Source organism: Sturnus vulgaris, chromosome 1, assembly GCF_052056855.1.
Source record: "Sturnus vulgaris isolate bStuVul1 chromosome 1, bStuVul1.hap1, whole genome shotgun sequence".
NCBI classification, from domain to species: domain Eukaryota; kingdom Metazoa; phylum Chordata; class Aves; order Passeriformes; family Sturnidae; genus Sturnus; species Sturnus vulgaris.
In genome coordinates, this window is record NC_142243.1 from 83,320,945 (window position 1) to 83,335,943 (window position 14,999).

At 41.6% G+C, this 14,999-nt stretch overlaps 1 protein-coding gene across 1 annotated transcript in view; it reads left to right on the top strand.

Annotated features, from left to right (window-relative positions):
* Positions 1–10,117, top strand: part of ANKH (ANKH inorganic pyrophosphate transport regulator) — a 107,585-nt gene extending 97,468 nt beyond the window's left edge. Inside the window, exons 9-12 of the mRNA XM_014872351.2 lie at positions 5,217–5,346; positions 5,958–6,081; positions 6,674–6,773; positions 9,006–10,117. Of these exons, the coding sequence (XP_014727837.1) occupies positions 5,217–5,346; positions 5,958–6,081; positions 6,674–6,773; positions 9,006–9,122 (471 nt within the window). The 3' untranslated portion in view covers positions 9,123–10,117. The remainder of the gene's footprint in view (positions 1–5,216; positions 5,347–5,957; positions 6,082–6,673; positions 6,774–9,005) is intronic.
* Positions 10,118–14,999: the final 4,882 nt, after the last annotated feature.

The window sequence follows — 14,999 nt, forward strand, 5'->3', positions numbered from 1 at the left end:
CTGTGGGATGAATAGGGCCTAGGGCTTGATGTGCAGTTGCTTCGAAAATCAGAAGTTGTAGTGCTTCCTCCTGAGAAGGGGTCCAATCCCATTTTACTTTTTTCCTCAGCAAGTCATAAAGGGGTCTGGCAATAATTGAAAAATCAGGGATGTGTTTTCTCCAAAACACTAATAATCCCAGAGCTTGTTGAAGCTCTTTCCTGGATCCGGGCATTTTAATTTGATCCAGAGAAGTTAGGGTATCCGGTGGAATACATGTCATGCCTCCTTTCCACCAAATCCCTAAAAACTTCACTTCCTGTGAGGGTTTTTGAATTTTCTCTGGGGGAATTTGTAAGTCAAGGCTTTCCAGATGAGAGATTATTTTCTGTTGGGTATCCCCCACTACTTCTATTTCATCCCCTCCCACCAGAATATCATCAATGTATTGATAGACAGCTACATTGTCAGGTTTGGGTATCTTTTCTAATTCCTGTGCTAAAGCATGGTGGGCTAGAGTAGGGGAGTGTTTATAGCCTTGAGGAAGCCTAGTGAAGGTGTATTGCTGTCCTTCCCAGGTGAAGGCAAAACGGTCCATGTCCTCTGGTTGTATAGGTATCATAAAGAACATGTCTTTGACATCTATAGTTGCCATGATTGTATGAGCCTTCTCCTGAATTGAAGTTATAAGTTCAGCTAAATTTGGGACAGCTGCTGTGAGAGGATCTGTGTTTGCATTTAGTCTGCGAAAATCTACTGTCAGCCTCCACTTTCCGTTAGGTTTACGGACTGGCCACACTGGGGAGTTAAAGGGAGAATGAGTGTCAATTATCACTCCCTGATCTCTCAGGTCCTGAATAACTGGCTTGATTCCTTCTTTGGCACCAGTGGGAAGTGGGTATTGTTTCACATTAGTAATTTTACTGAAAGGTAAGGAGGGTGCAGTTTGGAGCAGATTAATATTAAAACGTGGTGTGCCAAAAGACCAGAGACAACCCTCCTCGTCTTCCCACTGCCTCCCAGCGAGGACATCCATTCCTAATAAATCATTTGGAATATCCCCAATTACAATTTTAATAAGTAACAAATTCTCTTCTCCAGGTAGTAGGATTTTTATCAGAGCTATATCCATAGCTTCTGTGGTCCCCAAGGCATTAAGGACAAAGCATTGTCTCCTCGTTGGAACAACTCCACATTTCTGCGCAGCTTTTCTTGTTAGTGCAGAAATTTGAGCTCTAGTGTCAACCACAAAAGTGACAGGTGACCTTCTAGGACCAACTATTGCTGTTATCAGGAGGTCCCCAGTATTGTGGTTTCTGGTGAGCGTTCTAAGAAATAACCAGTTTCCCCCCCCATCCCTCTGCTCACCCACGAGAGATGGGGTTTCTAGTTTCCCTGCTTCTGAAGCCGTTTTAGTTCCATTCCCAAAGACTGAGAAGGAGGAAACTCTGACTCAGCTCTCAGAACCTGTAGAGGAGATTGATTTGGCTCACTGCCCAGAATCTGGGGAGGGGTTAGGTTTGACTCACTGACCATGACTGGTGGAGGAGGAGGTGCACTAGGCTGAACAGTAGGAGAGTTTGATGTAAGGATCTTAGGGCAATGCCAATTCACAACAATTTTTATCAACTTGTCAAGTGGTAAGCCATCCATAACATCTTTAGGAATTTGTTTCTTTAACCCCAACGACCACCAGTACTGACGAGAAGTATTCAACTTCCCCTTTTCTGGCTTATCACTACTAGGAGAAATGATGTGTCTAACACCCTTGGTTTTCTCCACTTTATCCTCTGGGATTTTTACGGGTCCATATTTCCTACTGAAATTCAGCAATTCCTCTGCCACTTCACTCCATGTCCAGATTTTACGGTTATTGTCCGGAGACTCTGGAGTCCGTCTAGGAGGGGTTTCATAGGGAGGGAAAGAGTCCACGGAACCAGATCGCTCACGTGAGTTTCCAAGAAATCTATCTAATCTTTCTACAGGTGTCATGGATGCAATAGTTTTTTGAAGGAGAATTGCGGTAGATTTGAGAGTTTCTGGGAGACCACGAATTAAAGGGGTCATGATTTCAGGCATTACAGGTAATTGCATAGGTGATTCATAGGTGGTAGTCAGTTTTCTCTCATGTATCATTTGCAAGCAAGCAGCTTTGTGAATGTTTTCCAAAAGTTGGTCGAGAGTACCAACTAAAGCTATAGGGTCTCCCCTTTCCAGGGGGTTAAGCCCCCCGGCCCAGAAAGCTGCACGTTGGGTCAAGGACCATGGGTAGCTTTTATCTCCGGTTGTTAAGAAAACTCCATGTCCCCAGTACCCACTAGCTTCGCTTTCTGATAATTTAATCTGATCTCCCCCAGTAAGAGACACTCGAAATACATATTCAGTTTCTGTTTCATGAGGGAGTCGCCCATATTCTTTTTTCAGTTTTGCTAATTCAGTGGCAGAATATGGGATTTCTTTTGTAGATATGTTTGGTTCAAAATCATCAGGACCAAGATAAGTATATTGTGTTTTAACCATAGGTCTTAATTTTGGACAGCAGTTTTCCCCAAGATTTTTCATTACAGTTAACTCCTTTTGGGGATAAATTTGATTAATGTGAACAATCTCCTTTTCCTCTGTTTCTGTGTGTGTTTCATTCTGCTTTAATTTTTTTGCACATTCCTTTTTTAGGGCAGCCTGTAGCATATGATTTTCGTCTCGCAATGAGTGGTTCTCATTTTGTAGAATTTGAACAAGATTTTGCAAAGAATCTATAATTGTGCTTTCTTCACTCACTCGCTTAAAGCGAGTTTCTATGGCTGCCGTAAGACAAGCTCCCAAAACTGAGCAGAGTATGGTTTTATTTTTGCCCAGTTTGAACCTTGACTCATGTTGCAAGGAATATATCCTATCAATCACATTCTCCAGATTAAACCAATTATTGTTCGCCCATTCCTCCCCACCTTGGGACGGTCTGGCGCTATACTTAGCTAATAGAGCATAGAATGCAGCTTTATTTGTTACAGTGGAATTCTCACTCATTTTGTGAAGGGATAAGTAAAAACCACAACAGGGAGGTCTATTGCTTAAGTTACCACACACAACGAAACAGCTTCCGCTGTGTGCCCCCCTTCGCTTCCCTGTGTGGGTGAAGAGACCAAACTACTTGGGAGGTACTCCTTAGTTACCAAAACACCAGGTTGTCTCTTCACTGCACCAAGTAGTCAAACATCATAAAAAACAACAAAACAACAACAACAGCAACAACAACAACAACAACAACAGTGTCCCGCCTTTTGCACCAGTAGATCTTTTGTGAAATTCTGACGACAGAACCCTCAAGCGAGTCTGGGGATGCTCCACACCAAGGTGTCTGCAGTCTGCGGGAAATCAGAAAAACCCCCCTTGCTTTCTAGACAGGCTCACCCATCCAAGGTGGCCAGCTAGGTGCGGCTGGAGTAAGACTTCCTTCCCCTGATACAGACTACAGACAACCTTGCATCCCTTCTGTCTGCCAGAAAATCCTGTCCGTGACGCCAATTTAATGTCACGATCCGCTATTAATGCAGAGCGGGGGTCGTGATGGTTCTTTTGATCTCAAAGGTGCAAACAGGCAAAATGCAGGGGACAAAATCAGTTTATTCAACAACAGAAAATCAGTTTAGTCAACAACAGCAATGCATTTCATCAAATGCCAACAATTCAGTTACGGTAAAGGGGAGAGGTACAGGATAAGGAAAGGGGAAGGAAAGGAAGGGATGGGAGAATAGCTACCAACAGACGAGACGGGCGTCCTCGCGGGTCATCCGATAGACGAGTCCTCGTCCGTGGGGAGATCTCAGGGGTCTTCATCAGTGGAGAGATCTCAAAGGGTCTTTTCCAGAGGGTCGCTCTTTTATAGTCCTTCTCCAAAGCGAGTGGCCTCTAGCCAAAAGGTGGGAAGATTTATGGACCATTGTGTGGTGTTGCAGGAGACAGGTACGGACAATCAGTCCTCAGTTGATGCAACACAGTCTCTGGTTGGTGCCACGACAGCACGGTCCAGTGAACACAATACACCAGCACACAGTCATGAGCATCCACCTTGGCCCGGCCAGGAAACCATTGTTCGGAGTCAGTCTGGGTGGGGGTCCTCGAGGTCTCCTTGCGACGGTCGGGAGGCAAAATCGAGGGGAACTTCGGACCGACCCTTACAAGCTGGATAAAAAGAAAAGACCTAGCTGCTATGATACTAGGTGGTAGGCTAAATTATAACAGTTGTTACAGAGTCTTACAGACTCTATTGTACAGCCAATGTGCATAATTTACAGGGTACACAGATTTGTAACCTGGCAAGAGGAGTGCCAGAGCATTTAAGGTCCTCAGTCTTGCACCATTCAGTCAGCTCACTTCCTTAATATTCACTTTACAATAAATAACAATATAAGAATAATAAGAATAATTGTTACAAGAATAACAATAAGAAGTCGTTTTTTTAAATCACAAAATCAAATTAAATAACCAAGTAGTTATACTTGAAGGTACACTTTCTTATAAGGAAAGTCCTGTGAGGACTGTCAGGACTGTTCTTCAGTGCCTGCCTTGAACTGAATCCAGACCTGCAGCTGCCAACAGCCCCTTCAGCCTCAGGACTGACCAGAACTACTGTACTACCACTGCATCAATTGTCATGGGTTTTTCATGGAAGTCTTCCTTTCCTGTACAGACTAAATGGCACACAGACTTAGTGGATGAAAACACCACGTCTGCAGGACTGTGCTTTTCCTTACTATCAGACTTACTGCATACCAGCATATCAGTACTCTTTGCAGCAGCAAATTTAAACCCCTAGTCTTAGATTCAGGTCAGATCTCTGGGTCTTGGAGGATTTCAGATCTTTAGTTAATAAAAAAATTGATAATGTTTAGAAGTGTAAGTGTTTTAACCAGATCAAGTGCTGTAGAAATCTGGTGTTTTACCGTTTGTGTAACAACAGACCATTCAAGTACAACCACTTGCAGAAACCTAAATAAATGTTCTTTCTTTGTGCATCACGCTTGGTATGTGAGGAAAATTAAGAGTAGTAATGGCTTCTGAAGTTATCTTACATACATGTGTATTTGAATGCAAGCTAAATCTAAATGTATAGTATGTCTATTTACAATTAGTAGAGTTATCTACTCCTCAGTAAACAAATATTTTAACCCAGGAGGGCCTACCTTTTCTAGTGCTTCCCTTCTGAAACATAAACGTTTTTAAAATTTTGTTCTTTCTAGCTCTGTTTTGTGATGTTTTGGACGCCAAACGTGTCAGAGAAGATTTTAGTTGACATAATTGGAGTAGACTTCGCTTTTGCAGAGCTCTGTGTCGTTCCTTTGCGCATCTTCTCCTTTTTTCCACTTCCAGGTAAAAAAATAAAAGAAAAACAAAAGTTCTGTAACCTCAGTGGCTCTTTCAGAGCATAAGCTTTATGTAATATAATACTTCTATCAAAGAGCAAGACAAGCTGGACAGCAATAACCAAAATGTTTCAAATTTCTAGCTCTGTAATTAAGTGGTGTAACAGCCCTGCAATATCTTTTAGTATTTTCTGTTTATATGACAACACAGTTTCATAATAACGGTAAACTACAGATATGTGCTTGACTGTTACACCATGTGCCACACAGGAGCCAGATGGAAAATTTTCCATGGTATGACTTCTCTTTAAGGAAGGAGAGAGTTTGGGGGCTTTTTAATGAAGGAAACAGAATGGATTCTCTAATAAATTGGTTTTAAGAGAGCAGCTCGTAGGAACAAATGCTGTCCATAATTTTTTGTTTCCTCATTTTCTCAAATCAGTGTATCAAAGCAATTTGAACATAAGATCTACTTCCTTTCTAGTAGGGTGCAGAGTTACCAGCAGTAAGTTTCACAATGGTTATTTCTGAACAGTTCTCTCTGCATGGGAAAGCTGCATATGAGATGACTGATTTTTTTTTTTTACTATTATGCCTCTTTTTCTTGTTCATGAACAGTGACTGTCAGAGCACACTTGACTGGTTGGCTGATGACTCTGAAGAAGACATTTGTGTTGGCACCCAGCTCAGTGCTGCGGATTATTGTCCTCATCACCAGTCTCATCGTGCTGCCTTACTTAGGGTAAATCGTTATTCCTAACAGAACCCATGGGTTTGCTTTCCTCTTCATTCCTCTTCCCTGTCACTTGATAGCTGAATTTGCATAGCTCAGAACATTTTCTCCAAATACTAACCATGATACAAAGCCTAAATAGTGTCACTATCTGGAAAAGAAGCATTTACAAATTTACAAGCGTGACTCTCTAGACAGGCACAATAGTGATGTCCCTTTGGAAAAAATACACAAATGTCAAAGAGGCAAAAATGTGTCCTAAGGGGAATTTATTTCCATATTATTAAACACACTGTTAAGAAAGCTAATTGAAGAATATCTTGTTTATAAGTTTAATAATCTATTCTACAGCACTCTGACAAGTACAAAGTACAAGATTTTAAATTCTTAGTCCATAATTTGATTTTAGTAAACAGTGTATCCATAAAAAAAAAAAAAAAACGAGTCCTTTAAAATACCAGTTATTGTCTTAGGCAGTGTATTGTGTCTTTGAAGAAAATATTTCTAGCAGCAGATTGGTTATATATGCCAGTGATAATGTAACCATGAATCATGCATTCTCACACAACAATGACTGCTTTCTTTCTATACCTCCCAACAGAGTTCATGGAGCCACTCTTGGAGTAGGATCCCTTCTTGCTGGTTTTGTAGGAGAATCCACCATGGTTGCAATAGCAGCCTGTTACGTCTATAGGAAACAGGTAAGAATTAGTCTCTGTGGGATCTGGTGATGAATATAGTGGATTTTAATTCAGATTAAGTTGCACTCTAGCAATGTAACTCCTTAGAATCCTCACTTCTATTTGCTTCCTTGTTAAGTCTCAGGAGAGTGCATCTTGAAAAGTCTTTGGTTCGAAATAGCACCAAAAAGTGTCCTCCAGCTGCTAATGGGCATCCAGGCCATGGGACATGCTGGTCTGCAGTCAGAGAGCTTCTTGCTTCTCAAAACACGTGTATCATGGATATCCTGTCCTTACCACCAGCAGTTTTGTGCTGTATTTTGTTACTACAGTACAACATAGCATCTTTATGTAGGCATGGGAGCTACTCATCTGAGCTTACAGTATGTGTATCTATATGTAAATAGAATCACAGAGTGATAGAACAGTTTGGGTTGGAAGAAACCTTAAAGATACAAGGAGTTCCCTCCCATGGAAGGTGTTATGTAGTGTTACATAATGTATACATTTATATCTGTATGTATACACTATGTAGTACATATATCTCTGCATATAGACTTTTATTTCTGTATAAAACCAGAAAATACTTTTATTTCTGTATAAAACCATAAGGACCTGTACTTTTTGTTGATTCTCTGCTGAACACTAGAAGAGTGGCTTAAAACAAGACATACTGCTGCAGCAGTTGACAGTAAGAGCTTATATAATTAAACAGGTGCTTTTTTATATATTTTAAACACTACAGTCCTGCATGTGTGGAGTAGTACTGATACATGGATGCTGAAGAAGATACCACTAAATTAAATCAAACAGGGGATAAATATTGGCTGGGTGACTGAGTACATTGCAGTACCTACATGTTGTTCCCTTCCAGTTATGTGTTTAAGATACAGTGTAGGGCACTAGGTCCAACTCCAAGCAGAACCAGCAAGGTGTCTACGTCATTCTGTAGTACAGACTACTTAGACTTGTTACTGAGTGCCAAGGGGAAATACCCACCTCTTTTATTTTTGGGAAAAAAAACCAAAAAACTACAGAAGATGGAATATCTAAAAGCCTTATATTGGAACAACCTAAAATCAGTTTTGATATGTGTTGACATGACAGTGCAGGCCGTGGCAAGAGATCAAAGTGTACAAGGTTCATAAGACAATAGAAGCACCATAATCTCTGTCGTGATTAATTTGTCATGTTTGCCTTGAGAACCAAAGAATAACACTTTTAGACACTGAAATGTCTTGTCTTGACCTGTGGTTTCACAACATCCTCATTGCTAGTTTGTTACCGTAGTAGCTCACGGAGTCTTTCTGGCCAGGGACATCGTGCTTAATTTTTTTCAGTGATGAGTGCAGGCAGTAGGATCAATAACTGTGCCAACCTAATTTATTCTTTATTCAGTGTGAAAGTGGCAGAGCCAACAAGTAGTGCTAAACACCAAGTTGTTCTCACCTGAGGCTGAAGAGCTGCAGATCAAATGTTATGTAGATACCTCTGAAATTTTGGAACTCTGATACACCCATCTCGGCTGAGTCAGTAATACCTGTGGGGGATATTTTGTCAGCTGTACAATTATTTTCAGTAAAACTAGTCAGCCTGCTGAGAAATGGGTAATAAGGAACAGATGCTTCAACTTGTTTTGCAGGGGGCTGAACTCTTCTTAGCTTTACTAATCCAGGACATCCTGGATGAATCATAGGACTCTTGAATGACCTCCTGCTCCTGCTAGCCAAAAATACTCTAATATTACTTGGCCTTGGTGAGGCAAGGGATCACAGTGGATCAGCAACATTAAGAAAGGCCAGAATGCTCACATCTTGTAAAATTCCTGAAGTTTGACCTTTGAGAAATTAGGTTGCCACCTCACCTCCCTCCCTAGAGAAGCTTTTATTCTCTCACATTTTGTTTTCCTTCCTTTTTTTTTTTTAATAAAAAGTCTGTGATGTAAAAGATTCCAGATGCTCTCTTCCCTCCAGTCATGGTGAAGCCTGTTTTGGATGTTGCTTAGCATAAGAAATGCCTGATTGCATTTATGTTAGAAAGGAGAAAACTGAGCCCCAGAAAGGGTATGGAAATCTCCTAAGTTAAGCCAAGTTATTAGTGGCAAGCCACAGATATGGCAAAAATATTCTAGTTTTTAATAACATACTCTAAACAAACCATATTGTCACCTCGCTTCTCCCAGTGTCCAAAGTTGGTGGGAGTGTGTTCATGCACAACTTACTGATAGGTTTCTGGATGCTTGTTTCAATCTAGAAAAAGAAGAGGAATGAGAATGAGACAGCTGCAGAAGGTGAAGACTCTGCCATGACCGACATGCCTCACACGGAGGAAATGACAGACATCGTAGAAATGAGAGAAGAGAATGAATAATAAATGGGATGCAATTGTTCTCTGCAGGGACGATTGGAGTGACGCTTCAGCATCTTGTCGTCTCTCATACTTTTTTGTTTGTTCGTTTTTATTTTTGTAATAAAGAGGCCTTGATTTAAAAGGTTTCAGATAAATTCTCTAGCATACTGAGTATGCTCTCACTGATGAGGGACCTAAAAAGAGGTCTTTGCTTCTTTTTTCTTTTTTTTGTTTTTTTCCCAATTGAATTTTTTTTTTTCACTCCATGCAAGCATAAAAGATACAATTGCATCACTGTAGAGTCTTCCTTACTTATGCATCCACCTTCTCTGGACAATCTGCATTTGTCAACCAAAGCCCTGCTCCTGCGCGCCTGTGTGTGTGTGCGGACCTGCGCTCGCACACCGCCACGTGCCACTGGCTCAGTGCTACTGCCATAACCCCACTCCCTCCCCTCTCTCCTTCTCCTTCCTTTTCTTTATGAGAAATGGAAAAGAAGTTTGGAATACAGAGCTTTATTTTACTTGCTTAAAAATGACTTTGCTACATAAACTAATATACTATGGTGAACTTTATCTTTTTGTTTGGCCTCATCACTAGAGCTTATACTGCACAGGGTACAAGACAGGGAGGAATGTGGGAGTCTCCCCATAAAAAGTGGAGAAAAACAGGTTCCTCTCATGTTGAAAGTGTGTGGATGTGTATATACACACACAGGTACATGAACAGAGACTTACATATATATATATTTATATATATATATATGCATATGATAAGTAAAATACACACAGGACAAGAACTCTATTTAGCTTTCATTCCATCAGAAAGATAGTAATCTTTTGAAAAATATAAACATTTAATTCAGAATTTTCTTGAATCATTAAGTCCCACCTTACATATAATTTTCTTTAGAAAAAAAATCATGCACTTTCCTCTTGTGAAGAGGGTGATGGCAACTGATAGACTTTGACTGTATTTGAATAAAACAAAAATAAATATTGACAAGCTTTACCAAAGTTCTTGTCCACTGATCTAACTTTAATTTTTAAAGGTTGATTTTTTCTCTATAATTATTTCTGGTGCCTCTATATTGAAAAAGAACAAGATCAGATGATGTATGCAGGATACCATTCTAGATAACATTACTACGCATAGTTCCATGGAATTTTTTATATAGAGATGTACACGCACTCGTGTGTGTGCATGTGTACAGATCCTTCTATACACATGCACACACACAAACACACACAAAAATGTATGTTTTGCTATGATGTATTTACCTATGCAGTAGATCAAAATCCATATGGTGAAGCTCAAGTACTGATGGTCCTCCAAGCTGAAAATGAGGGATTTTGATGGATCTGTTGGCTCTCAGGGCAGCGTTGTGTGGGAGCAAGGAGCCGTTCACATCAGCCTGTGGAGCTGTGTGCTCCGTGTGAATGTGGCTGGAGTGCACCTTAAATAACAGCGTGAGGTCGGGTGGGAGACTCAGGTTGGGTGGAAAAGAAGCCTGTGTAAGGGGTGAGGGAAGCAGGGAGGTTTTGGGTGCCGCTGATGCTGCTGTGGCAGCAGCTTGTGTTTTTGTGCTCTTCTGTGTTTGGCTGCGGGGCAGCGCTTGTGACCGGTCTGTAGTAGCTTGGGTCCTTTCAGATTTAATCATGTCAGAGTCTGGAAACCGTTATCCTCCATCCTATATCCATAAATCAGTTAATTTAAACCTTATTTAGTAAAAGTATATTTTTCTAAGTTGTGGAAATTATTATTTAATTGTGGACAAATTCTGTTTCTAGATTTATTTGCCAGGTAGTCCCAGCAGTCAGAGAACTGATCAAAACTAAACATTACTTTAAATGTTGTATCAGTATATGTGTATGTAGACATACACGTGTATAAATATATATATATTGTATATTATGTACATTTATTTTAAACTACAATACATTTCCTATTTTTCCAAGCTCAGCTAAAAATGTCTCTACAAAACTACTGAGTTGACTAGTAACCAGTTATGGCCATCATGAAAGGCATTGTATCAATGAACTTTACATTTTATTGGAAAGATTTGTACCAATTTGTTACATTTCAAATACAATAAGAAAAAAAATTAGAAATTACTGTGTTAACTTATAGATTTGCAAAATCAGTTTACAGTTAATGAGCAGTGGCATTAGAAGGGTAAGACTAAAACCACGTTTGCTGTGTCACCACAGGGTAAATACTTTTTGACAGTAGTTTAAAAGAAATTCTTTTTTAAAAACCCTCAGACAAATTAATGTGTGCAGGATGTAGACTGCACACATGAATACAGGTCATATGTATATAATGTGTATATAGACAGTTACAGATCACAGTGGCCATTTGAGGTCTCCTCTATTCATGTAGTTTTGGTTTCTCCAGTACATTTGTCTCCAAGTCCACAAGATGCAGTTTTTCAGGAACTGTAGAGATGAAGCAGGAAAATATTTTTGTGTAATATTTCTTTTGATACATGACTAAAATTCAAACAGCAGTATTTTGGAAGAATTTTGAGCATTACCAGTGTTTTCAAGGTAATGATTGCACCCAAAAATAAACATCTGAAAACAACTGGTAACTCTAAGGCTTGTACTTTAGATAAAAGATAAACAAATATTTAAAAAATTAATTGGTCATACAGAGCTAAACAAATGGCACTGTAAAAGATAAATTTTCAGTTGTGTGTGTAATACTTCCTAGTCCTTTGCAAGATACTGAATGAGCACAGGAGTGATGGGATTAGGGCAAGAATTGAAGCAGTGACATAAGAACATGTGCATTGCATCTCTTTCTGCTTCCTGCAGGTCATGTATTTCTTTACATTGCTGGATTGACAAATCTGCAGGGAGGGGGTCCCAGCCAGCCAGGCAGGGTGCTCATCCAGGAGCGAGCTCTCCCTCTGTCCCTTCCAGACACGGCCTGCTACTGGGACTGCTGGCAGGAGCTTCAGCAGCCTCCTGAAACCTCACTGCTCCGTTTCAGTGGAAAATTGAGCTGGGCTGGTGGAGCAGTCAGTGTGATGGGCTACAGGCTGGGAGGGGACAGACATATTTTGTGGCCAAAGCCCCAGTCAGAGCATCACCCACCGATAGTGTGAGGTCTTGTCAGGTAGATGCTGGTACATGCCCTGTCCTGCACTTCTTCCTTTCCAAAAGTGCTTCCTTGAGTTCTAGTAAAATGGCTTAGCTGTGTCTCTCTTGTGCCGTTGCTTATGAAGTGGCTATCTCTCTCTGTGGTAATTATTTTGCAATAGAAACCCATCCTGTTTCTGTATCGGAGAGCTGCAGCACCATCATCTCAACGAATTCATGTGGAGACCTGGCATTTCCAAGACTGAATTACACAATCGAAGTTAGAATAAAAAGAGAAAGAAAATTGATCTGCATCTTACGTCTTGTATTGCAGAGCAGCTCACATAGTGGAAAATAAGAGCAGAACACCCATAAGCTGTGGATTAATGTTCCTCGGCTTTTAATAAGTACATAAAGATATGTTAATGTGTCTTGAGCTTTCCTTTTTCAGAACTAAGAGAAAACACAGCAGTTTTCCCCCTCACTGCCCTGAGCAGGCTGTCACGCTCACCAAGCACGGGACTCGATGGACAGAGCTCTGCGTTTCCCAGGCAGTGCCCGCAGCCCTGCGGGTGCAGCGGCGTTCCCAGGCGCGGGGCACTCCCGCTCCCCATCCCCTCTGGCACCGCCGCTCCGGGCAGGAGGGCTCAGATCCCTGCTTGTTTAGATAGAGCCGCCCTAAGTCAGAGGATTGGGTAAGTAACAGAGAAGTCTTTTTGTTTCCTGCTCATTCTGCTGCTAAATATTTCCTTTGAGCAGGAGATTTATATCTGGCTCTTGCTCGGTGTTTGCCGAATCTGCAGCCAGAGAGAAGCAGCCCCAGACGGAGGGCTGGCTGATGAATGCAGCTGATTCAGGGCGGGCCACGGCCCACGAACAGAAACCTTTTGAAGGCAGGAGCGCCTTCTTTTGTGGGATGGCGCCTCGGGCTCAAAAAGAAGGGAGAAAGGATGCTTTCAGACGCGGGCAGCCTGAGGCGTCGGGCAGGGTTTTGTGTTGGGCTGCAAGGTGGCAAGGGGAGGGAGAATCCTGCAGTTTCAGCATCCCAGCCCCCATGCTGCTGGAGTGCAGGACAGTGCGGGAATGGCAGGATGGGCTCCGCCTCTCGCCCAGGTCGTGTGGTTGTGGCATGGCTGGCAGAGCCTGGAGTGCAGCTGGTTGTTACATAGAGAGTGGCAGCAACCCTTGGAAAGCCATGCACACGTGTACGGGGTGTGTATAGGAGAGTGTTGAGCAGGCAAGTTTGTTGTGGCCTTTGAATAGTCCCTTGGAACAAGGGTTCAAGTCTAAACATGATCTCAGTGTGGGACTAATACTAAGCCATTTTTAAAAATTGCAATTTAAGCTACAAAAAAGTGTCAATGAAGCAGCAGACCCTATACCATTAAGCTAAAACATGACTTAGATTAGTGGGCTGGGAGAGAAAGAGGACATGTTGAAAATCTTACAGATATTGTATATCCCTCCTGAAAACAGCAGCATGGTGTGGAGGTGAGGGAAACAGAGGGCAGAAAACACCATTTCCCCTTCATCTGCCCTGGAAAGGGACTGAAGGATGAGGAGCAGTGTGTCCATATAACATCACTTCTAAGAATGTTGGTTTCCCAGTAGAGGAGCCTTCAGAGGCAGGAGTGTGAAACATCTTTGGCAATGATTCAAGCAGAAATAAACCAGTGTGCAGGTTTTATAATGTGCAGTAAGGAGGCATGATGTGTCTTCCAGTTTCTGAGTAGCTGACAGGGCTGCACTGGGGAAATGCCACTTAAGTATTAATTAAACATGACAAAATTATCACTATTTTAGTAGTAAATTGGCATGTTCCAAATACCAGCTTAACCATAAAATATTAGGATTCCCTTCCCTCGTTCATGTTTGGCTTTCTACTAGAGTACAGCAAACCATCTATTTTGAAGGGAATAAGGTCCTGTGGAAGGGTTGCAGTGCAGAACAGGGTGTGGAGGCTTGTGGTAGAGTCCCAGTTAGAAAGAGGAGCTCTGAATTTATTCTGTGCCCTGCAGCACACTGTATAGCAGCCTGGCAGCATGGTGAAACGAGGCGGAATTGTCAGCTTAGCAGCAAACTGCAGCAGCCCTGCAGAGCAGTGGGAAGGCTTGGGATGCAGGGTAGCCCTGGCTCCAAGCTCGGGCTCCGGCAGCTTCTGTGGATTTGCTTTGGAGAGCCAAGTTCAATTGTCAGTGCATAGATGCAATCCTCAGCAAAACCACTGCCAGACTTCTCAGTAATTGGCACCTTCTGAACAAAAAGGCTAAAGACAAAATACGGGGGCAGAGAGATCGAGCTTTAGGCTCAGCTTCGAGCACAGACTTGCACAGAAGGGCATTTTGGCTGCAGCTCTTGCAAATTAATTGTAGGGTTAGAGAGTAAGCTTCAGTCGCAGCATTTCATAACCATGACATCCAATCCATCTCAGTAAAACAGAAGAATGGCAGTATATTTCTAGGTGCTCTTTTGTCTGTAATCCTGAGGGGAAACTTTTCCTTAGTTTTACCAAACCTTGTCACTGCTCAAATCAGTTTATTACTTTTACCTCATTATTTTCTGTCATTCCGAGTTCAGTGTCTTCAGACATTTCCTCATTTTCTTCTGAAGGTTCCTGCTAGGCTTATTTTGTCTGTTGGCATTTTGAGAAGGAAAATGTAATCATCATGCTGACTGAATGTCAACTAACGGTGTGATTAAAAAGTAGCTTACAACAAAACTCTTCTTTGATGGACTGTTCTTTACTTCACATTTGCTAAGCTGAAAAGGAGAGTCAAGAATTAGAAGGAATTGGGGGGGCGCATCTTTATCT